This window comes from Gymnogyps californianus, chromosome 2 (assembly GCF_018139145.2).
Source record: "Gymnogyps californianus isolate 813 chromosome 2, ASM1813914v2, whole genome shotgun sequence".
Classification (NCBI taxonomy): Eukaryota; Metazoa; Chordata; class Aves; order Accipitriformes; family Cathartidae; genus Gymnogyps; species Gymnogyps californianus.
Window position 1 is genome coordinate 79,044,768 of NC_059472.1, and position 24,190 is coordinate 79,068,957.

General features: G+C 42.1%; 2 protein-coding genes across 2 annotated transcripts; both read right to left on the bottom strand.

The window, feature by feature from the left end:
• Nucleotides 1–989: 989 nt before the first annotated feature.
• Nucleotides 990–13,709, bottom strand: LOC127013074 (carboxymethylenebutenolidase homolog). Its single transcript, XM_050891666.1, has 6 exons — nucleotides 13,571–13,709; nucleotides 7,675–7,897; nucleotides 4,852–4,959; nucleotides 2,930–3,072; nucleotides 2,053–2,144; nucleotides 990–1,377 (listed from the first exon to the last, which is right to left on the bottom strand). Exons 2-6 carry the CDS (start codon nucleotides 7,887–7,889, stop codon nucleotides 1,198–1,200), a joined length of 738 nt encoding a protein of 245 aa, XP_050747623.1. The 5' UTR covers nucleotides 7,890–7,897; nucleotides 13,571–13,709; the 3' UTR covers nucleotides 990–1,197.
• Nucleotides 13,710–15,657: 1,948 nt separating this feature from the next.
• LOC127013669 (carboxymethylenebutenolidase homolog) lies at nucleotides 15,658–21,766 on the bottom strand. Its single transcript, XM_050892647.1, has 5 exons — nucleotides 21,561–21,766; nucleotides 20,810–20,917; nucleotides 18,777–18,919; nucleotides 18,273–18,364; nucleotides 15,658–15,837 (listed from the first exon to the last, which is right to left on the bottom strand). The coding sequence occupies exons 1-5, from the start codon at nucleotides 21,764–21,766 to the stop codon at nucleotides 15,658–15,660; spliced, it is 729 nt and encodes a 242-aa protein (XP_050748604.1).
• Nucleotides 21,767–24,190: the final 2,424 nt, after the last annotated feature.

A 24,190-nucleotide genomic window follows, 5' to 3' on the forward strand; every position in this document is an offset into this window, starting at 1 on the left:
ATTGTCATTAGCAAAATTAAGACTTTCCTAAATCACATTTTCTCCCCGTTAAATCACATAGCAGTCTTTATCAGTAGCACTGAGAAGGTAAAAAGGGAGATAGATACATTCTTTTTTTTTTTTTTCCTTACAACTTTAGAAGTACCAGCACCCAGTGAAGATACTAGGCAGCTGGTTTCAATCTAACAACCACCAGCCTTTCTCCCCATGAGGCATAATTAAACTGTGGAAGTCACTGTCACAGGGCGCACTAGAGGTCAGCATTTCAAGCAGGTTCAAAGAAGGACCAGTAAATCCACCGAGGCTAGGTCCACCGGTGGCCGTTCAACACGCTGCTCCAGCGGCAACATCCAGCTCAGGAATCCCCTGAACGGCTGGCTGCCAGGATGCGGAGCGAGAGGGGAAATTCCCTACGCAGCCACTGCTGGCCGCTGACGGAGGCTGGGTGCTGAGGCAGATGCAATCTTGAGCTGATGCAACGCAGAGATTTTTGTCGTATCATCGATGGAAAAATTACGTAACAAGATACATTACGCAAAACCACGTAACATTTCTTCTCTAAGCAGCAACCATGGTTGTAAGCCACACATTAAAATGCCCCAGCTGCAGATTGCATTGTACTTTTGAATTCCTGAACTGACCAGGAAATCATCTATAGAGTTTCACAGAACCGAAGGTAACCTGAGAAAGTAGTACCCCATCTGAACAACCCTAGCCACAAATTTTGAAGCAAGATATGCCCACTTACATCACCTGTTAAATACACATCTGCCACCAGGGTACCAGTCAAAAAAGCCTAGCCTCTCAAAAGGAGCTTCACCAAACAATGTATTTGTGTCCCTAAATTTTGGACTTGTGATTTATGTAGAACTTAGATGAACAGTGGCTATAATACACAAATAGATTAATTTACCATTAGTCTAACATTTCAAGCATTAAGATAAATCTCAAGGAACTGGAGAATACTTCACAGCATATTAAAACATGACACTGCTAGGTGAAATCTGAGACTCCTTCAAAAGAACATAATATGAAAGTAACCATTAGAATCTACCGACAAAAACATCTAAAATATTGTTTGCTTATTTCTTTAATTTCTATTTCAACAAAATCTCCCCCCAATTTTCTAAAATGTGTTATCGAAAATCTCCATTGCATTACATAATTGCATTACAAATTAAGTTGCTTGCTCTCCTATTAAATGTATTTATTCAGCCAGTTGATCATATCCTTTCTTCCTTCCTCAATATAAGGCTTATCTTGAGGATTGATATCTTCTCTTCTGCGATGTACAAAACCATGAGTTTGTCCAGGATAAATTTTAACTTCATAATCGACTTTACAATTTTTCTTTAGCTTCTGCTCCAGCAGGGTGACCTGTAATATAGAGCATAGTAGTAGCTATATTAATATAGTCATATTCTGTGCTGCCACTCCTCATCTTATTCATAATTCAACTCCCTAATTTATCACTCAGGCTAGACACTAATAACCAAGCTCCACATGAGCAAAACAAAAAGTAAAATTATATAAAGAAAAAACAGCTTTGCAGTAAGCGTCTAGAAAATTTGTTAGAATGTAAAGGCAGGTGCAACAATCTGCAAAGACATGCATATAAGTATTTCCTATATGTGAAATACATGACAATGCTAAATACATTACAACTGAACAAAAAGCTTCTAACAGGCACCTATGGATGCAATTTGGTGTATCCTACACCGTTTATGGGTTCTTAGAACCAATAGAAAATGGCATCATACAGCAAAGGATAGCTCCCTGAGTAGAGTACTCCAAAACAGCAATGGGATTTTGATAAAACTTTGTTACCTAGGTTACTAGCCATACTTTTACGAAAGAAAGAGACTTAAGGGGGGGGGGGGGATCTTGTTTTCATTCTTTGCCTAGGTTACATTAGCCCTTCTATGTGTTAGCTCCATTTCTCTGCTTATTTTTTGACCTTCAAGCACTATTATGAGGGTGAGTTTTGACTCCCAATTCACGATGGAAATTCAAACATGCAGAAATGAAAGAAGATGGAGGCTACTAGCATACTTGATGAAGGGGAATGAAGTCATCTTTTTCAGCAAAAATGAAAAATGTAGGGTTCAGGAGATTGGATACATCATCAGAATCCTTGATTAGTCCTAGAAAACATTAAAGAAACAAAAAAACTTTTCAATTGATTTTTAAGGTGAAATCCAGATGCAAATACAGCACTCTGCTTCTGCAGTGAAAAGTTTTCATGTCTCATGCAATATGTAGCCATACACACTAGCTTTACTTTCAAGCTACTGTAACCATGGCTCCTAGAAGAATACCTTCCTAGATCAGAACTCTGTTTCAGCCAGTTTCTTAAGATGCAGACTGAATATCTGAATTAATAAGACTTGAAAGATGCCTTCTGTGCATACAAGCTTGAGTTCTTTTGAACTGACTGGGAAAGTCAATGCTTTAGTAAGTAGTCCAAAATTTCCATTCTGAGAACATTAGCAAAGGGCAGCTTAGCTATCCCAGCTTCTTGAGCAGAGCATAAAAGGAAAGCTGGTGTTAAAATAACCACAATCTAACTTTACAGAGTAGCTAGAGCAAAAATAACACACTCTGCTCCCGGGTGAAGTTCTAGCTCTGCAGCATGCAGAGCAGTAGTAAACAGGAAAAGGGAGCTAAATTGGGAAGGCGACCGAAGGACAACATGTATGTCTGTCCAGACCTGAAATAAAAACATGGCTGCTACGACCCATTCTGAAACTAGGAACAAATATCCTCACCACCATCTTCTTTGTATAATATCCTTCCTACTCTGCTGAAAATATCTCTCTTCATCAGCTGCCAGCCTGATTTGAAGAAATAATGCTAGATCAACTACTTAAGCTACACAATATACATATGCATGTGTACCTGCTTGTATTACATCCTTGTATTTACCTACCATAGAGAGATACACCAGCCTTTAATTCCGGGTATGTCATCATCAGGTGACGTACAGCAATACCACCCCAGCAAAAACCAACGACCCCTAATTTCTTTGCACCACACTGTCCCTTTAGATATTTCAGGACACCATCAGCTTCTCTGCAACATATAAGCAAATGCAAATTAAGCACCCATAGTAAAACCAGTATTTGAAGATATGAACAGAAAATATGGAGATGCATATAAGTGTCCTCATATCATGCTGCTACTATATTTTCTTTCACATACTTTAAATAAGTCATTATTTCAGACAAATAATAGGGATTGCTAATCTGAAATCATCAGAAAGAGAAAGAAAAAAGAACTGAACGGAATTAAATAAAAATGCAACATGAATAACACATCAAAGGAAACCTAAGGGGATGGAAAGTAGATGATTGATTAAACACCTGCCTAAGAGTTAAAAAAGCTTAAAATTCTCTGAGAAGCTGGATGAATTTTTGCTTTGTAAATGTAGATAGAAAAAGTAATAAAAACCTCTCTAGAGAATACTATTCATAGAAAAAGTAATAAAAACCTCTCTAGAGAATACTATTCATTAGACAGTCAAAACACTGACAGTAACTCTAAGTTAGCATCTGAGATACTTCCTGCAGGAAAGTCAATGTAACAAACATGGTAGATGTTTTCAGAATTTACAATGTAGCTTGAAACACACCTTGCCCAGATGCTGTATTCTGAAAACACCCATTTACCCCTGAAGCAGGTGTCACCATGCAGAGGCAGTAAAGAGAAAGTATTGGTGGGAGAGAGGTAGCAGTTAAGTCTTTTATATCACGTCAAGACTGCATTTTCAGCCCCAGTTCCTTGCCCCCTGGGGCATGCAAGCTATATACGCCGTTGATACATCAGCCTTGCAAATACCACATTATCCGCCAACACACAAACACACACAGAAGCAAATTAAGTGCCAAAAAATTCTTTCTTCACTGGAGCTGACACTTGAAATATGTGAATAGCCTGTAAGAAATGTCAGGCAGAGCCCAACCCTTCCTTCCCATTGCAGCAGAGAGGGGACAGATTCCAAACGAAAAAGTTTCCACGACAAATGACCCCTCCAAGACAGGAGCTCTCTGGAAATGATTCAGTTATGTCTCCCATAACCTTCTCACCAAATACCTAAGCCCAGCAACCTCCAACGTAGCTACTGCCAACAGCCCCAGAAAGATATTTGCTCTCCCAGGAAGTTAGTTAGTTTGGTCTCTAATTAGTCTGACCCCTTCTCAGTATTGTCTTGCCAACAGCTTCCTTCTGTGTTATTAAGGCAGCACAGCACCTCTGCTAGTGACAGGTCTTTGCTGATAAATGCTCGGGCAGTGTTGCACATGGGAGGAGAAGACATGATACTCCTCTTGGCTCCCAGCACCCTGTCCCCTGGAGAGTCGCCAGCCCTCACTGCGCCCTGACAACAGATGATCCAGCCATCAGCTACCCGGGGCCAGTTACACCATGCTGCGCAAGTACCACAGCACAAACAAAAACTCATTTCTTCTTTCCGTACAACATCTTAAAGTATCAGTCTGTTACACTCACTGAGACTCAAGATGAGAATTATGCTTTCTCACTGCTTGTGTCACTGGTCATTTTTAAACCATGCTTTCTGAGGCAGAGGAAGCAAATTGCAGTCTATGTTATCAACATCAGATGACAAAACTCTTCACTAAGCCACTACTGAGAGAGTTGTCCTTGAACTCTGTTCAAGGCAAAATAAAAGGTCACTGATTCCATCCACTTCTAAGGAGTCATTAAAAAAGGCCACCTTCACTGGTAGATTAGCTGCATCCAATCTCAAACAACAAAAAAAAGAGGGGGCGGGGGGGGGGGAAGCAATATCTGACAGCAGCAGGCAATGTAATATCCAGTTCCCTGACATCTTACTTGTTTATTTTCCTGGCATCTCGAGTTTTCAGCCAATCACCTAACTTGGACCAGTCATCAGAAGGCTTCCAAGCTTCTCTTCCTGCAAAAAAGTCTGGGCAGATGGCTCTGCACACACAGACACACACAAAAACATCAAAATTGAATGAACTAATCAAACATTGAGGTTTTTTGACCCTTCATAGCATGGAAAGTTTCTACCCAGGCATAATTTTGGTTTGATTTTTTTTTCCTGAGAAAGTAATGTTTTTAAATATCATTGTTAACTATTCTACAGAAATGCCTATGAGCTTTAGAAAACATTTATAGATATCTATATAGGCTTTTTTCAATGACTAAACCACATAATACAATTTGTGATACAAATCTGGAAAATATGAATATTTTTATCCCTAGTATTTTACCTGTTTTGAGTACATAATTTGAAACTATACATAGTAAAACAACAAATTATCTTGTAAAAGATAGGACTAGGTCCTGATGACAACAATTTTAGATTTTTGCATACAACATAATACCATTTAACATAAATCCATCATTAATGGGTTCCATTTAAACAAAGACAATTACATAAAATAGTTATTTACTACAAAGCACATCATGAGGCTTACTTATGAGCTAGAAAAAAAAGCAAACACCTGATGGACTGAGGTCACCAAAGAACAAGTGAAGGGAGAACATGTGGGAAGAAAGGGAGGAGTGTTTTACCGCAGACATCATTTGGTGACTGGAAAAAGGGAAGTACAGCAAGAGTCCACTCAGTACTAAAGAGTTCCAGCATCACGGGGGTGCCCAAACCCTGGCTCAGGATGACCTCAGCTGAAACGTGTTGTGTGACCAGCAGCAGAGTTCTGATGGTGCAGTCACAAGTGGGTAATACGGTCTCCTCATGTAGAAGGAAACAAGCAGGGACTCTGGAGGCTGCCATCACTAGGTCACCCCTAGATGCTGCTTTGTGTTCTCTCAAGCCCAGCCCACAGGGAAGCAATGGGATCCCTGGGAAACTGCGATCATCTTTCACTTATTAAATGCCTTTGGCTCTCTCCCTCCTCAGACATACAGTATGTATCTCAATGATCATGGTGAAATGACTGGATCAGTTTGGCCTAAAGCAGACCAAAGAATGTTGCAAGCATTTTTTTTTTTTTTTTTTACTGTGTTTGATTATTTCTGTGAAAAAACAGTGATATCCACAGCATACTTGTGTTTGGAAAGGTATGGGCAAAATTGCACAGCCTTTGGATAAGTACCTGTCAGAAAGGCTATGTATTGCTTTGAAAGTGAACCTTCCCAAGCCCACATAGAACAGGTTCTTCCCCACTCAAACTAGCCTGATAAGACACTACAAGCCATCAGTCTTAATGTGGTCTCTGAAATACAGCTCTCATAGCTCCTCATCCCATACTGCACCAAGAAAAAATCCAGCCATTTTCCTCTCAATAAACATTGGTGCACCAGTTCAGCAGCATCTTGAAGCAATCAGGGAAGACACACATGGCCTCTCTTCATTTAGACACTGCTGCCTGAAAACTCTCAGCTCTCCTCCTGCCTAGAGCAATGGAAACACCAGCCTTCCTCCCTTGACCAGTGTGGTATTAGCAGTACAGGTGGAGGGAAAGAAGGTATTACAAAAAGAAGTACGACATGGCATGAATCACAGGGAAAAATTACAGGAAGTAAGGTAGTGTGGAGAAATACCAATTCATCAGACACTGGGTACTTTTGACTGAGTGGACTCTTACTGTAGTAAGGAAGCACATTGTCATACTAGCGATTTGCCAGTATCCTGCAGAGCACGAAAGGTGTACATCCAGTCTCATGTTGAGAATGATTGCATTTGGTCACAAGACAAACATACTTCCAATCACGGAGCCGAATAGGGGATGTCAAGTCCTTGGGAAAGACAGTAGCAAGGAGCAAACTATAGACCAATTAATTGTTCCAGTGTATCAGAAAACTCTAATCCTCACAAAGGTAGTATCTTTATCTCACACAGACACAGAGCTCCTTTCAGCTCCACAGACAGATCTCAGTCACATGCCAACTGTCTGCTGACATATGACTTCCCTCATGCTCCATAGGCTGAGAGCATTAAAGGAACCGTCTCTCAAAACTAGACCACTACAGAATTAGGTGGAGGTTTGCTTTTTGGAACTGCAGGCCAGTCCCAACCCTATATGAAAGTTTGTAATGTGTACTGCAAATGAGGTACCTTGCAGCATATCCATTTATTGCAAGATGTTGCTGCATTTTGGAATGTAACTGCTCTAGGGCACCGAAAATGAGTGTGAAAGATTTGCAGGGAGCAGGGGATTGTATTTAATACCCCATGTGTGCATATGAATCATTCATATGCACATATTCAATGTGCATATTCAATATCATATTCAAAATATATGGCATTCATTCATATTTCTGCTGACGACAATTTTTTAAAATCCCATCATATAATTTAGCTTGAATGACTGTTTATTTTAAAAAGACTTCTAAAAACAGAATACACACTTCTGTTTCAGAACATGCTATTTTTTAAAGTCATCTCACATGGCTGGGAAAATTAACAATCACTTTTTACTGCATTGTGTTTTCAGTATTCTACGTATTCTATGTGTGCACTCACTTCTGTAAACAGCAAAGTATGAAGGAGGCATGCTGTACTCTGCAACATTTCACAACAATGTTCCTTTGTGGTTTTGTATTATGGAAATATATCACTCAAACTGCCCCAGTAATAGTTTCCTCTCATCTATGGGAATAACAGTTCTAACATAAGGCTAGAAATCATAAAGAGTGGGATTTCTTGGATAAGAAAAGATTTCTTACATGTATCCATTAGCCGCAAGCATATCAGCCATGTATCTGGTGTTTGGGAGTTGCCATCCAAATATATCATGAATCACAATCACAGCTTTGTCTGTTCTGGCAGGTGGTTTGCAAACATACGCCTTGATGTGCTCAACTTGTACTTCCTGCCCACAACCCTCATAGTCAAATCTGTCTCCAATATCACATGGGCAGGGCCTCGATTCATTAGCCATCTAGGAATCTGCAGGAAAGCAAAAAGGACAAACAGTAATATAATTTATTTGCAGTAACAACTGTGATTATGGGTCATAATCTTCATGCAGTCCCCACAGCCCCCTCCAGACACCTAGTAATACCCACTTGACACTGCAAGGTTAGAAGTGAAAGCTCCAGGTGTTTATTGTAAACAGGCTTTTGACACCAGCCCTCTCTGGTTTCCATAAATATTCATGAATTCCAGGTCAGTCAGCATAACCCAGCAGCGCGGTAAGGCCAGAAGAAGGGCTTACGTCAGCCCACCATTCCTAGCTTTGTGCCTGGAGCAATCCAGCATGTGATAACTACATTTCCATGTGATGTCCCCACACACTGTGCTTCATTAACCATTCCTCTCATGTGGTCTTACAGCTCCTCCTTGCAGGCTGGCACCTGGTAGCCTCTTGCTGTTGCTCCTGTGAGACCCCACTGTCAGCATGCTGCTTTTCTGACTTTTTCCCTTCAAGTTTTCATTGTGCCCCTTTCCCTTCCTCCATGGGGAATCCGAGGCTGCTGCTGCTGCCTACGTGCACTTTGCTGGTCCCTTGTATCCCCTGCTGCATACAGCCCTTTCCCAGGGAACCCATCATTAACTGGCGTCTCTAAAAGTTCTAATAAATCAACTCGAAGAAGGTAAATCAGCAGAGGGTTTTCTCTGAGAGTTACACACTATGTAATCTGAACTAAGAGTGGTCAGAGGAATACAGAGACATACACCAGTGTTTTGCATATAACATAACCTCATACATCACAGATACGTTAACTTCTCTAGAGGTATGCATTTTAAAGGACAAACTGGAAACTACTCCATTTCTCCTCAAGTGAAGAAAGGTTTCCAAAGAGTTTATGACCTAAGAGGTCTTCTCAGAAGAATCCCTCAAGCTCAGTTTAATTTCTTGTTCCTTTCAACTGGAGATAGGCCACTGTAGCATCTTTTTAAACCCAGCCAACTTTTGGGCCCCCTGCTCTTCCCCCTCCACCAAGCAGTAAGTGGTCATACACAGAGCCTTTTTTCTACCCTAGCCTGAGAAGCTGTTTAACCTAGCTCTGCTGCCACTCTTAACCGATCAAAAAGGCACTGTTTGCTTATTAACAAGAGCTAGTCTCTCTTCCCATGTAAATGCATGCACTGGAACGCTATTCCTTGATCTGGCTGGTCCCCTTACTAAAGTGAAATGCAGCATGCTGGCAATAAAAAGCAAATGCACTCTTCAATGCTTAACTATTTTTTGTTAGGAATATATCTTAACCATTTATCCTCTTCCAGATTTTCTAACTAGTTCAAAGAGATGTCAAATAAGACCTTTAATACACTTCTGATACTCCCTCCCCTCTTCAATTTCTCTGCTACCAATGTGTGTAACATGGTAAATGGTATTAAAAACAAAACAAGAAAACACAGTGAACAATAAAACAAATTACTCCAAATCCTGCCTCCTTACACCAGTTTTGCTCTTTTCACAGGACAACGTGCTTTGGGGTGATACTGTCCCCTTTAAGGATGTCTCTCAACAGTGCCTTTTTTGAACAAAGCTCATCTCCTGACTTTCTGCAATCAATCACCACATAATCTCCAAAAGATGCAGCTGGAGTTTAACCTGCCAGTTAGAGTGACTGCAGCTTTGCCAGCATTACAATGAGGCAAAAGTACCTTTTCCAAATCTCAGGCAAAGCAAAGGCATGAGACTTCAAACACACTCTGTATAACTGACCAGACTTAGAACAACTCTCCTACCATCGTGCTTGCTGGCTGTTTTCCTTCACAAGCAGTTCATCTGAGCAGTAAGCTGACAAAAATTGATTTCTATTTAAGTAAAAGACTTGTTTCTTTTAAAATAAATCTGGTTAAAAATACATGTTAAAACACAAGCTGTGTTTAAACAAAAATAACAGTATTGCCAAGTTTTAATAAACAAAAACAACTTGCTGCATCAATAAGTTTTTTTAAAAAACGTAATGACTCGAAGAATGTTTACAGATTATTCACGGAAAGGGGTAAATCATCTTGTACTGCTGCGGCTATCCCTACAAACATGCCAAAATTCACAGCATAGCCTTTCTTTGAACAGAGTAAATGCTTGGTAAAAAATACTAATTAAACTGACGTGGATGCAGATTTTCAAAAGTACGTAAGAATAGTTCACGGAAGGGATTAATAGAGATGTTGAGCAGAACATGAGCAAAACACTTTTTTCTCCCCACACCCCATAGAATTTATCTGGTACATCTAAAACAGATTTAAATTAAAATTGCAGGAACCTAGGACTTTAAAAGTTGCTCATTAATTGAATTCTAATTTTCACCTATATGTAATTCAATCACCACAAATTTAATGAGCAGAAGGTTGTTAGTTTAGGAATGTGATTGTATTTGCAGTTTAGATCAGCTCTTTGCATTTGTGAAACTTCAAATAAAATAGTTCAAATTTGTTGCAGCTCAGACACATGAAGACTTTTAACATATCAACTACTTGGGTTTGATCTCCACCGAAGAAATCAGCTGCATTGCCATCTCGTTTGACTTTTCTTTCAAAGCTTTATGAAGTGTGAACTTCATCATGACTTTAAAATGCTGCATGCCTTGCCTTTTTTCAAAAAAATTACTTTCTATACTTTACAGTCTCACAGTTTTAGACACTTCATCACATTTTATCAAGCCCACACATGACGTATTTACAGCCCAGATCTGGCATTTCCATTGCCTTGATTTACGCTTCCCAGTTTCAAGATTTAGGCTATCACATAAGCCCCCTCTATAAAATAAAACCAAATAGCAAAACAATTTTGCTAAGACCCAGTTTAGGCAGAGAGTCCGATCTGTGAACTTCTAATACTGCAGCCATAGCACAACAGCATCTGTGCTGTTCTCTCACCCACAGTGGTGAGCCTGGGGCTACAGCATCAACACAGAAATAGGTAACAAGACTCAAAACAGCTCTAGTTTGAAACACTTCTGTGCCTTCTCCTTCATCCCTCCATTTATTCTTCCCATTGCTCAGAAACACCTCATCAGCCCTTTTCCTGCTTCCTCTATGGCATATCATCAAGGTGGCAACTCCCTGTTCCCTCTTCCAGTGAGCTCTGATCCTCAAGTGATAGGAGTGCCAGACACGAAACTGGAAAAAATGGTCTCCACAATAGTCCATGCTATAGCAGAGGCTTCTCCTACCTTTAATGAGCACTGACGATGCTTGGATGGCAGAAGTTCAGATTTACTAGCTGCTATTCTTTGAATGCTACTTCTTCAGTGAAATATATTTGGGTTGCCTAAGGTGTATCCCCTCTCAAATGAGCTTTAGTTTGCTGAGTCATTTTAATGTGGATTTTGCACTATTTGGCCAATCAAGTTTAAATAACAGAGAATTGCAAGGAGATTAACTCAGCATTTTGGAACTAATACTGTTTGTCACGGTTAAAATTCACTTAAGTAGCTCAGTATACCTCTATTTATATTTGTTCATATGAGAAAAAAGATCTTACTCATGATGACCAAGCATAAACAGAATACCCTCAGGGTACAATTTAAATCATGCTTCTCCCAACTCACTGGCTTATCAAGTTTTAATGATATCCCAAGGCAATCTGATTTTGCCATGTACAGGAGATAAACCGATAAACATTCAGTAATGCAAAATAAAATGCAGGGTGTGACGATGTTGTATCACAACCAGGGCTCCCTCTGAATAACTACAGAGTCCTAAGGAGGAGGTGATATTCCACCTTTTATCATAATCCAGCAGGCTGCGGTGCCTTGCTGCACGCAGAGACAACGTTCAGCAGCTTTGCTTGCTACAGCTTCCCGCTTACTAGGATGCCAGGTTTCCTCTGACAGTGGAGTACCTTTACTACAGGATTTGACAGGGACCATTCAGAGTGTTGATGATTGTAATTAAAGCCAAACCCCCTAAGTCTTCTTCATGACAATCAAGGAGAGGGGCCCCATCTTGTGGACATTTCCTGGACCAAGTATGGCTGTGAAGCTGTTGACCACAGGGTTAACAGTGCTGAAAAGGAATGCACTGCACAGTAATGCAGTGCTGAAAAGCTAGCTATGATAGCGATCTGCATCAGATCTCACCTAAACTAGAGTTATGTCTGGGCTGAGCAGCTAGGGGTTATGCACAGAAAACACCTCCTTTCTTTCTCTCGAGGCAAACCATCCTCCCCTTTCCGCAGGTGTGAAGAATCCTGCCTCAATACGGCTTATTAAAGACCTGGAGGGAAGTTTACACACTGCCTGCAAACTCCTTACCTGCACTCTGAGGAGGGCAGATGAGGTACGCACTGCCTGCAAACCCCTTACCTGCACACTGAGGAGGGGGGATGAAGTCACGGCATCCACCACCACCAAGGCTGACCAACCAAGCCTGGGAGCAACTTATCGGGGCCCCAGTAGCCATGGCACCCTTGGCCATGTGCTGTGAACGGCAGGAGAGCCTGGATCCCCAGCACAGCTGGAGACACCCTGCACCAGCCCTGACAACCCAGGCTCAGTGGATTTGGAGAAGAGTACAGGCAGCCTTTCACACCTCTTCTATAAAAGCTGCTTACACAACCTGCTGCCGAGTCCCACACATGCTGTCCCACAGCTACAACACCCAGATCGTTAGCTTCATTTAAGAAGGCTCCCCACTGAATGCTTATTTTTGAGAAGCTGTGTAGGATTTGGGAAAACAAACAGGAGAAAGCTGCTGCGCATGCAATGTGTGTTTCTAGCCCACTTCACGCAGGTTTTTAACACCAACAATGCAACTGGCATTTTTCAGTTCAGGACAAGCTACAGCAGACACTGCTTTCCCAGCTCCCTCAAATCTATATTTTCCTGATTAGCAAAAGCTTCATCATGCTCACCCCTCATCTCCTACAAATATGACGTTATGTATGGCGCCGCCTTCACAAACCCACAATACTTGGAGGATTTTTCCGAGGTCATGAAGGCACACAGGGACAAGAGTGGTGCTAAAGGCCTGGAGCTCTCCTTGGGGTACGTGGGAATGCTGCTGGATCAGGACCTGAACGCTTGACTACACAAGATACAGCTAGTGACCTGGTATGGCCATTTGGGAACATGGGCTAACACAAACTTGGTTTATCACGCAAGAAAGCTCCAGGTTGGCACGGGGATTTTGGGGGGTCAGACAAGGTTTGGGGTTGAAGGTGCCTCTACAAGTCACCTCGTCCAACCTCCTGCCGTGGGCCAGGGCAGCTTCTAAGCCAGACCACGCCGCTCAAGGCTTCACCCTAAGGGGTTTTGAAACTCTCCAGAGAGGGAGATTCCACCACTTCTCAGGGCAGGTTGCTCCAGCGCTTGGTTGTGAAACATCCTCCCCTCCTCAGAGCCCTGCGCTTCCCCTAACGCCTGCTACCTCCTCGCCTTCCCCTGACCCCTCCTGACAGGGCCCCCTCCGCCGCCCCCGCGCCCCGCGGAGGGCGAAGACGGCAGCAGCAGCAGCCCGGGGTCCCCTCAGCCCCCCGGCCCGGCCACCCCGAGTCCCCGGCCTCGCCTCGCCTTGCTCCCCGGCCTGCAGCCGCAGACCCCCGCCCGCCCCGCTCCCGCCCTTTCTCGTCAAGAAGGGCCCAAGCCGCCCCCCGCCGCGGTAAGCGCGGGGCGATGCCGCCGCCGCCGGCGGCTCCCCTGCCCCTGAGGGCGCAGCCGTTACCCGTCGCGCCCGCGGCGTGTGTCCGCCCGGGGCCAGGGATGCGGCGGGCGGCGCCGGCTGCCGGGATCCGGGGCGGGGAGGGCTCCGAGCAGCAGCCGGTGCCCGCCCGCAGGGGCCTCTCCCTTGCTAGGCGAAAAGCGGCCTCACGCTCCCGGGCACGGCAGGCCCTCCCGCGCGGAGCTGGTGGAGCGGTGCCGGCGGGGAGGGTTACGGGTGGCTCTGGGAGGCCTGGTCTCGGCTCCCAGAGCTTGGTGAGCTAACGGCTGCCGGCAGGGAGCGGCGTGGCCGGCGGGGGCGGGGGGCGGCTGCCCCGGCCTCCTGGGGGAGAGGCGAGGCCTGCAGGTGAAAAAGGTGGGGGGGGGGGATTGGTAGCTCTTCTCCAGGTCCCCCCAGTACCGCCTGAAAGCTGGTCTAGAGTCGCAAAGCACATCCAGGGAGGTACTTAAAAAAAAACCCAAAAACCACACACACACACGTTTTTCTTTTATCCTTCTGTCTCGGTGTAGTAGGAAATTTATTTCGGCAGGTCGGTGCACGGAGCAGGATGCTTGGTTGCAGAGCACAGGGCCGCTGTTGCCAGCTTTGCAGAAGTGCCGCAGCCTGGCAAGAAGGTCGGCCACTGGAGATACTCGTGTGCTCACAACAGGACATCTCTCTTGGCTGTAACACAATGCTTATATTTTCCATTTCAAGTTTCATTCTCTCTAACTATTGAACATCCTCCATCATCATGTCTATAGCCATACCTTCACTGATATGGCTGCCCAAAAGGTGAAAACACACACACTGACTGGCCACACAGATACTGACTGGCGGACCAGAGAACTGAGCAACGTGGAGTTTGTACAGTGCCTCTAACTTCATGACTTCTCTCCTCACAGCATTGTTTAACATAGTCTGTTGAGGTGTGCAGGCAACCAGCATACTGTGACCGTATAGTTACACTGATAGGATAGCAATCTGTGAAACTGCCAAACATTCCTGATACCAAAGGGAAAGTAATATCCATGCAGATAGCTAGCCTTGATTTATGGCTACATTAACAAGGCAACAGGGTGAGAAACTGACAGATGCTGTACAAAATAAAAAGGGACATGGGTCCCTTAGAGGATCTTTGAGTAAACACAAGTTGCCAAGTCATTACTGAGGCAATGAAATAAAAAAATACCCCACCCCCCCCCAAAAAAAGGGCAGCAGGTCAACAACACTGGAGCCAGTGTGGTAAGAGTAAATAGGAATGTTTATTGTTGTTTATACGTTGTGTACTTGGGAGGAGATAAGGGTGATAAAGGGGAAGGACTTGCGAGAGGAACAAGGGATATAATGTAAAGTAAACAATATAATCAGGACTCAGTGGGGTACCTGTTTGTCAGCCCTGTGCCTGGTCACCACAGTTTGGACCAGGACAATAAACCCACTGTTTCCAAAGTGTTCGTGCCTGGGTTACTTCCGCAGCCAGGAGGGACTGGTTATGTTTTTCCATGATGCTGATGAAGGAATACTAGAAGCACCCTTCTTAACATTGCCAAGGGAATACCTGGAGGTTGCCACCTTAGCAACATCATTCCTTCCTAACTCCTTGACATAGCCAAGTGTTTGTTTCACGCATGGGAAATTCTGCTCAGTACAGCAGTGTATCTATCTGAGACAAATGCTTTGTAGTTAATAAAAAAAAAGTCTGTATGCAAAACCAGGGTATTTCCATGTTAACACCTATGATCACCAATCATCATACCATAATAAAGCCTGAAACTACTCGGGTAAAGTCACGATGAAGTCATGCTCACTAGCAAAAACAAATGGATAAACAGTATTATTATTATTGATGTCATAATACAGAATAATGAAGCAAATACAACGCAAGATAAATTCAAGCAACTTTTTAATGCCTAATTATCCCTTAGTCCAACTTTGATTTCACAATCTTGTGTAAATCTTATAAAAAAATAATTAAGAACTATAAATTAAAATGTTCCTATTTTTGTTTACGACAATTTTCAAAACCAGATAGTTTTCCCGTGACTGTTTTCTTCTCTCAAATTAAATCAAACACTGATCTTGAAGCCTAGTGTTACTTTATGCTTTTGTCAAATAAACATTTTGATCCAATCAATCATATCCTTTCTAGCTTCTTCAATATAAGGTTTATCATCAGGTTTCATATCTTCTGGCTTCAATTGTGCAAACCCATGAACTTGTCCAGGATAAACTTTAATTTTATATGCAACTTTACAGTACTGTTTCAACTTCTCCTCCAATAAGGTGATCTGTAAAAGAAAACATTTTTCCATTATGTTGTGGTTTGGTTTTTTTAAGTTTGCCAAACTTGCCATTTCTCATATCTCTACATCTTTGTCTTTTCTCCACTGTCACACTTGAAGCAGGTTCTCAACAGATGAGAAAACCCCTCTTTGGAATATAAGACTGAAACATTTTTTAGAAGTATGGGTCAGTCTAAGAACCTCAACACTTACTGCAAACATGGTTTGGTAAATCTCATCGCTGTAAAGGAACAGCTGCATTTCTATTCAGAGACTTAGGCTCATAACCTAATTTTAAGCTCTGATCTTGAGAGAACATATTCCCTATAACCTCGGTGACTCTCAGTCCGAAATATTTTGATAGGCTTATGTCCTGGTTTCGGCTGGGACAGAGTTAACTCTCTTCTTAGTAGCTGGTACAGTGCTGTGTTTTGGATTTAGTGTGAGAATAATGTTGATAACACTCTGATGTTTATCACGGCTGCGTGGTGCTTAGTTGCTGACTGGGGTTAAACCACGACAGCTTAGTAACAGAGTTTAAGAAAACACAGGGTCTTTTTTAGTTTACTGTATAACAAAAAGACACTGCTGCTGCACAATCTTTTGATGATAAGTACACACATGCTTACACAAAGATTACTGATCATACGATTATGTACGTATGTACATGTGTAGACATATTTTTATGGTCATTTCCATCAAAAAGTCAGAAAATAGGAGAACGAACACTTATTTTGCCCCTGCAAACTCAATTCTACCCATTGTGCAGATTAGAGACATGTCCTGGTTTTGGCTGGGACAGAGTTAACTTTCTTTTTAGTAGCTGGTACAGTGCTGTGTTTTGGATTTAGTGTGAGAATGATGTTGATAACACGTTGATGTTTTAGTTGTTGCTAAGTAGCACTTATCTTAAGCCAAGGACTCTTCAGTTTCCCATGCTCTGCCAGCAAGCAGGTGTGCAAGAAGCTGGGAGGGAGCAGAGCCGGGGCAGCTGACCTGAACTAGCCAAAGGGGTATTCCATACCATGGAACGTCATGCCCAGTATATGAACAGGGGGGAGTTGGCCGTGAGGTGCGGATCGCAGCTCTGGCATCGGTCAGTGGGTGGTGAGCAATTGCATTGTGCATCACTGGTTTTTTCCTTCCCCCCCCTTCCTTTTTTTGTTATATTCCTTTTCATTACTATTATTATTATTATATTTCATTATTACTATTGTTAGTATTATATTTTACTTTAGTTATTAAACTGTTCTTATCTCAACCCACGAGTTTTACTTTTTTTTCCTTTGCTTTCCTCCTCCTCACCCCACTGGGAGGGGGAGGGGGAAACGGCTGCGTGGTGCCTAGTTGCTGACTGGGGTTAAACCATGACAAGACAGTATTGTAATTTATTTCATTTTCATGGGGTTTTTTTTCCCACAGAGCCTGTTATTGCTCAGTGCAGAAAACAATGTATTTGAGGATTTTTTTTTTTTTTTAATGCAGGAATTTTTCTTACACAATCTGCACAGGTAGCTCAGACAGAAAGCTTCAGGAGAAAAAGGCATAGTTTCAATGTGTAACACATGATGGCAAAAATGTATTTATGAAAATTGTGCCCCTGGGAAAAAGACACTTTCACCATAAAAAGGGGACAGGGAGTGAAGGATTTGTTTTCTTGTGCAGAGGAGACACATATTTGAGGTACAGATCAACATACTGAATAACATAATCAGAAGTAAATATTGATTGGCTTCTGCATTCCCAGAGCGCACTGCCAGTTCCCCAGTTAGACCCTACTCCTACACAACAAACTATGCTAGAGGTGGTGTGTTATCCTTGTCACTGCAGAGAAAGAATTTATGCACAGAAGAGGGCACCAGTTTCCTACCCATATATTTATCCAGCCTCTCAGAGGCGCTTACAATAGGGGTTATATCAGAATGGAGATGGCAGCCAGGAGTCAAAACAGAGTCCACAAGTTGTCATCATCTTAGTTAAAATTCACACCCGCTCCTCTGACACAGTTCATTTCGGCTTCTTGTACCAAAATCAATTAGTCATTGGTGCACATCATCAGAAAGTTCAGTTGCTAAGCTGAAATTACTTTTTTCCATTCAATGTCCAAATTCAGGGGTTTAACTACCTGTTCTCTCATCCATAGCAGTAGTATCCAAACTTTTGAGATGTTTGGCTCATACCAGTTGGATCTCCCTGCCCAGTTTCACACTCTGCTTGTCCAGCCACTCAGAGACCGATGACTGGTTTTTACTGCATTTCTCACCTCAAAAAAAGAAGCTTTGAATAACCTAAGCAAGATATGGGGGAAGTTGAAATATAAGCAAAACAATCCAGCCTGTCTGTTTTTTCGTATCTGAAAATGGTTTCTAACAATCTGGGATTTCTCTGCGGGATAAAAGAACTATGGGAAAAGAAAAAGCATTTCCAGTACAACAGCTTACCTGATCATAAGAAATAGTGTGGTCTTTCTCACCAAAAATGAAAAATGTGGGATTTAATAAATTGTATCTTTCTTCAGAGTCCCTAATTATTCCTATAATGTTTTTGAGAAACAGTCTGTTAGTGAGGTTAACATTCTTGCAAGATAAATGGCAAATTAAAAGACAAAATTTCTATTTAGGTTTACTCGTTATGTACATTTTTTAGATCAGGACAGTTTCTATTTGGATGGAGAAAAAAGCATTTGGAAAATATATTTCCCCATTCTCCAAGCACTAAAAAAAAATATTAGAAAATTACTGTGCAAAAGGAAGCAATTTTTTTCTGGTTTACAGCATCCTTAAGTTTTTATACCAATATAGCATATTGCTGAAATAACCATGATTAAAATCTGCAACTCACCTTTGAGTTGAGCATTTACAGAAATTGTTACAAAGCAATAACTAGAGTTAGAAACTATGCATAGTCATGTGAGCCCGTGTAAGTTTTCATGTGTTCTACACTACCATAGAGGGACACCCCAGCGGTTAATTGAGGATTTTTCAGCATCAAGTGATGTACTGCCATTCCACCCCAGGAAAACCCAACGATACCAATCTTCTTTGCACCGCATTGTTCCTTTAGATACTTCAAGACAACATCAGCTTCCCTAAGACATATAAACAAAAGTAAACTAAGGAATCTATTGCAGAATCAATACTTGACAATTTAAGAAGTAAATTAAGAGAGATACATGATTTTTTCTGCATCTGCACCCCCAATCATTTAAAACAGAGAATACTTAAAAAACACATTTCAGGCCAGAGCAGTGGCTTCTATTCTTAAATGGGAGTTAACATCTCTGGTCCTAGTTTGGGGAAGTACAGATGTAGATACTTAAATACTTACCTGAATTGTGACCTGCTCCTTTGCTTTCAAAAGAAGAAAATTTTTAACTGAATCACTTTGTCTAGGACAGGACAACTAAAGACAAGACATATCTGCAAGCAGAACAACATCTTGCATTATGGATTGTAGGAATAGATAAGCTTCACTGTGCTATCTCTACAGAGTCCACCTCTTTAGATAAAGATTTATCCTGACTATGTCATTCCTGTCGCATGAGTTAATATTAAAATATCCTACCAAGCCCACATGCAATAATACTATACTAAAGTAGCAATTATTCAAAATTAAACTGTCAGTAACTATAATGTTTAAAAAAACAGGTATTGCATGAGGTATAATGCAAAAAATACGCAAATTGGTTTTAATGTAGGCCAGAGCAAGTAATTTTTTTTTTTTTAATTGCTAACTTCTTAGGTCTCAATAATTTTATCTTTTTTATTATCTACAGAGTTTTAAAGGAATTTTAAATGCAAACTGCATATGCTAATAACTATATTTTCAAATATGCACATTAGTATGGTCATCACAGGTTTGGTTAGGCTGACAAAAAAGCAGTACAAGAGCGACACGATCAGGAGATCATGTCCTAGGCCTGTAGCATGTGCACTGTGAATGGATGAGCTCTCTCAGATTTGATTTGTTTGGAAGGGTACTAAGTCACGGGTGTGTGGCATTCTTAGTGCTCTGAAAGAGCAACAGATCTGACCCTGAGGGCAGCTACAAGTGAACCCTCAAAAGACAGCACAGGCATGTCCTTGAGGTCTTAATTGTTTAAGACAACGCCCACATATCTGCTCACTCTTTGGAGTATGATTTTTTACAAGTGTTAGTCATTTGTCTTTTCAGAAAATTCGGTCACAGCTTCTGCAACTATATGGTCAAAAGCTTTGCTGAGAGATGTTAAAGTTAGGCTGTGACCACTGGGACCTCTTGAAAGGGTCAGAAGAATACTTGTGGCTTACGAGATGATAGCTGAGTAATAGGGTGTCACTGCCTCACTATCATCTTCTGAAGTTTTAGGCTGTGCTGATAGATGCTGAAGAAACAGTAATGCCTCCCATAATTCAGAGAAGCCTTGTTACAGGCAGTGCTAGGCTCTACAGCTAGTGGGCCCTCTATTTCACATTGAGAAAAACAGTATAGCTGATCAGATGTATCTTACGTTTTCGGCCGTCTTGCAAATTTTGACCTAGTGCTGCTGAGGAGAATATCATCTGCACCTATCATTATCTACAAGGCAGAAAGCAAGATGGGCAAGTGACAACTGGCAGATAACATAAGCAGTTGTGGAAGAGTTTTCCTCCTTATCTTAAGGAACTGGAGGCAGAATAGCACTTGTGGCTGAGTATTTCTGGGTATTTCGTAGCCTGTGAAACACTGGCTATGAGCCTGTGTGGCCAGTATGACATAGTTAGAAAAGGGCCCAGGAAAACAGGATGGGGACAATAAGGAGAGTGATGGACGGAGCAGATGATCCTTTCCAAATCCCAGCCAAGGCAGTGCCCAGAACCACAGAAGAACCTCCCAGAATAAGCAATTGTGTGCGTGCAGCCAGCTTGCCCTGCTGTGAGGTGCCACTTTTAGCATTTCATACAAATTCCCCTTGTTTGCTGGATGCTCTTTAAAGTTCAAGGACAAATATGCATCTTACTTGTCTACTTTCATAGGATCATGATCTTTCATCCAGTCAGCAAAGTCAGCCCAGTGATCAGTAGTTTTCCAGGGGTCTGTCCCCTTGAAGAAGTCTGGGCAGATGGTTCTGTGTGAGACATGGAATCAAGTCAACTTTCACATCCAGGTGGGGAGAACCTGTAGATGTCTAAATGTCTCCTAATGTCTCTTCTACTCCAGAGTACACATCTACATGGTTACTACCTGAATCATACTCTATTCATCCTGTCCTGGCAATCAGCAGAGCTAAAAGTATATGTCTTTCTATGGAAAAAACCCCACAAATAAACTCTCATTATTTCCTTAGACATACTTAATACAAAAGTAAAGGGATTAAGCAACCCTCCTGATTCTATATAAACACATATATATCTCTTTGCTAGTAAAAGCTAAAGCAACTATTCAAAAGGTTTCATTCTGAAAAGCTTATACAACTTAAAGATAGATACCAACGTTTATCCTTTAATCACCCACGCTGCCACAGAAGCACAAACACTGGCACTTCGTGACTCTCCTTGTGGCTTTGTGCTCAGGTAGCCATTTTTGATGGGTCAATTTTAGTAGCTTTGGTGGCCTCACAGGAACATTTTGTCCCTTTGCGTTTTTATTCACTCAGACTGAAATGGTATGGTTGCCCTATGTGTATGGGAAGCATCATATGCCATGCTTAGCTTTGGGCCTGGTGATCTATCAGTGCATTTAAGAGGAAGATAGGAAAAACAGTTGCTTACATGTATCCATAACCTGCAATCAAATCGACTATGTATCTAATGTCTGGGAACAGCCATCCAAATATATCATGAATCACAATCACAGCTTTGTCTGTGAAAAAAGATGGTCTACAAACATATGCGTTGATGTGCTCAATTTGTACTTCATGTCCAAGGCATCCATAATGAGATCTTCCTCCTGTATCATATAGAAAAGGATCAGCCATTTGGAAACCTAAAAAAAGAAAAAAAAAAAAAGAGAGCAAGAAAGTCAACATAATTTGTTAACACAAATTATTAAGGGCAAATAAAGGCAAATATCATCTGCAGAAAGTAGTTCAATAACTTCTGTAAATAACTTTGTCATCCTTGTCTGAAAGGAGAAAGTAGAAAAAAGCAAAAGCAATATTCCAGTGCAGAATGGCTCTTAGTCCATTATGTGTTATTAAGCTGAGAATGAAGAGAAATACCAAAAGCAAAGTTATAAAATTACAAACAACCTGCACATGTAGGTCCTGACTCTCACGTCACATTTGTTTTGCTCCCATGCCACTCTGTCAGCACGGGTATGAAGCAGTACAGCTTCAGATGTCACTCTCTCCCCAGGCATGGGGCCATCACACGTGTCTTCATGGGGAATCCCATGCTAGTTTCTCTGAATTATGTGATGGGTGAGGACCACAGCACTCAACTGCTACAGAAAAGTACAGTGTTCAGTGCTTCTCTCAGTGCTGGTGCCTGCTAACTAATCTGTGATTTCAGTAGCAGCACAATAGCATATCGGGCACAGTTGGTGAGGGACTGCAGTATGGATTTGTAAATTAGATTCCAATGCCTTGGGCCCATATGCCCTTGGAAGGGATTGCAAGAAAACAAGCAGATATGCAAATCTCATTCAAAATATGTACGAGTATTTGGTTTTGTCCCTTCACCAAAAATAGCAATTACAGACAATGTAGCTGTGCTAGGGAGATTAAAGTCAAAAGTTGTCCTGACTTCCTGTGTCAGGAGCTTGGAATGGACTCTGTGCAAAAAGTAGAATGTGATCCTGTAATTAAAAGTAGTGTTATAATGCATCTATACAAAGAATCCACTTAAGTCTGCAGGGGCAGTGTTAATTGTAGCATTTCCTTGTCATCTGCTGACTTTGAAACTGTCCTTGGGGATGCAGTACACACACCCGCATATACATTATGACTGTTTCTGCTTCATCATTTCTACATCAGCCTATTACTGCTGTTTGAGTTGTAACATGTACTTCAGAAAACTGTCTAGTCATCACAGAAGAGCAGCAAATTCTGGTAAAAATGTATACCTTCCTCAGGTGTCCATTAACCACAGCAGCGGAGAACTAGGTTTCACTGAGTAATGGGAAATTTCACCTGGGCAATATGGAGACATTTGGAACCATGGTGCAGGCAGACTGAAGAACAGAGAGTCGATGCCGCAGAGACTCACCGCTTGCTTGGGCCTACACACTTCCCAGCTTGCGTGATTAACACAGGCTCAATAACAGCATCCACATTTTATATGCATTTAGACTGCCTTATACCCAAGATAATCAGCCTTCCCAATGCATAGTGCAGAGACACTGTTCTTCCTCATGCCAGCCCTGGGGCTGCTGTCACCAGATCTGGCAGGGCCAGCACTGAGTTTGAGCAAATACGCTTGATTACCACCTTAACCCCTGGCTGATGGAGTGTGGTGTAGAGATACAGGAACTGGATGAATGTGGCTTTACTGCTAGAATCAAGCTGCTTCAGAAATAGCCATGAGGTGGATGATCTCACATCATGAGTAATCCCCTGTGCTGATAACTGAGAGCTGATTACCTTTGTTAATTGTTCTCCCACCTTTCTCAACATCTGAATGTCAGGGTTGGTGCTAGGAAGCATAAAGTAGCCTGATCTTCAGGACTAAAACCTCCGCTGTTTTGGCATCATATGAAACTGGAAGTTGTAACATACATGGGAGAGTATCTCCTAGTTTAAGCCCCCCATAATAGGCCTGAAAATGCTTGAGAGATGTCTGTTCATGCAAAAGTGCTTCCTACCTCTTTTTTTTTAACCTAAGATGAATGATCTTGTTGAAGTGCAAGAGACTGCCTGGAGAATTCACAGGCACTCCCAAAGATAGCTAACACCACTGGCTTCTGAGATGGCAGCCAAAATCTTACTCCACTAAGGTCTTTTGTTCAGAAGGGCACAACCTATGGTGTCCCCTCCAAGGAACTAGTGTTAGGAGGCATTAAGCTTTGCAATAGTTGTGAAACAGCCTACTCCCTATCTGTTGGTTGCTTCCCAGATATAATTTCTTTAGCCTGTCTTGACTGATGCCTAGCCACCTGGCTCTCCTCCAGGCACCAGGCTGCGGAGAACGTTAGTAAATAGTCAGCCACGCCTGAACTGCATAGAAGTCTTTGATGGGATCCTGTTCAGTCAGAAGCTTTATTTGTTCCCGCCCGGTTTGTCCCACGCAATGTGGTGTGGCGAAGCAACAAGCCAGGATATTTCCTACCCGTCCTGTCTCACCTCATTCCCTCTTCCCACCAATTTCAGCCATTACACTTTTCCTTTTCCTGCTTTCCCCACGGCACGGTTCCAAGCAGGCAGCATCTCGCCTTTACGCCCCGCTCCTCATCGCTGAGCTCC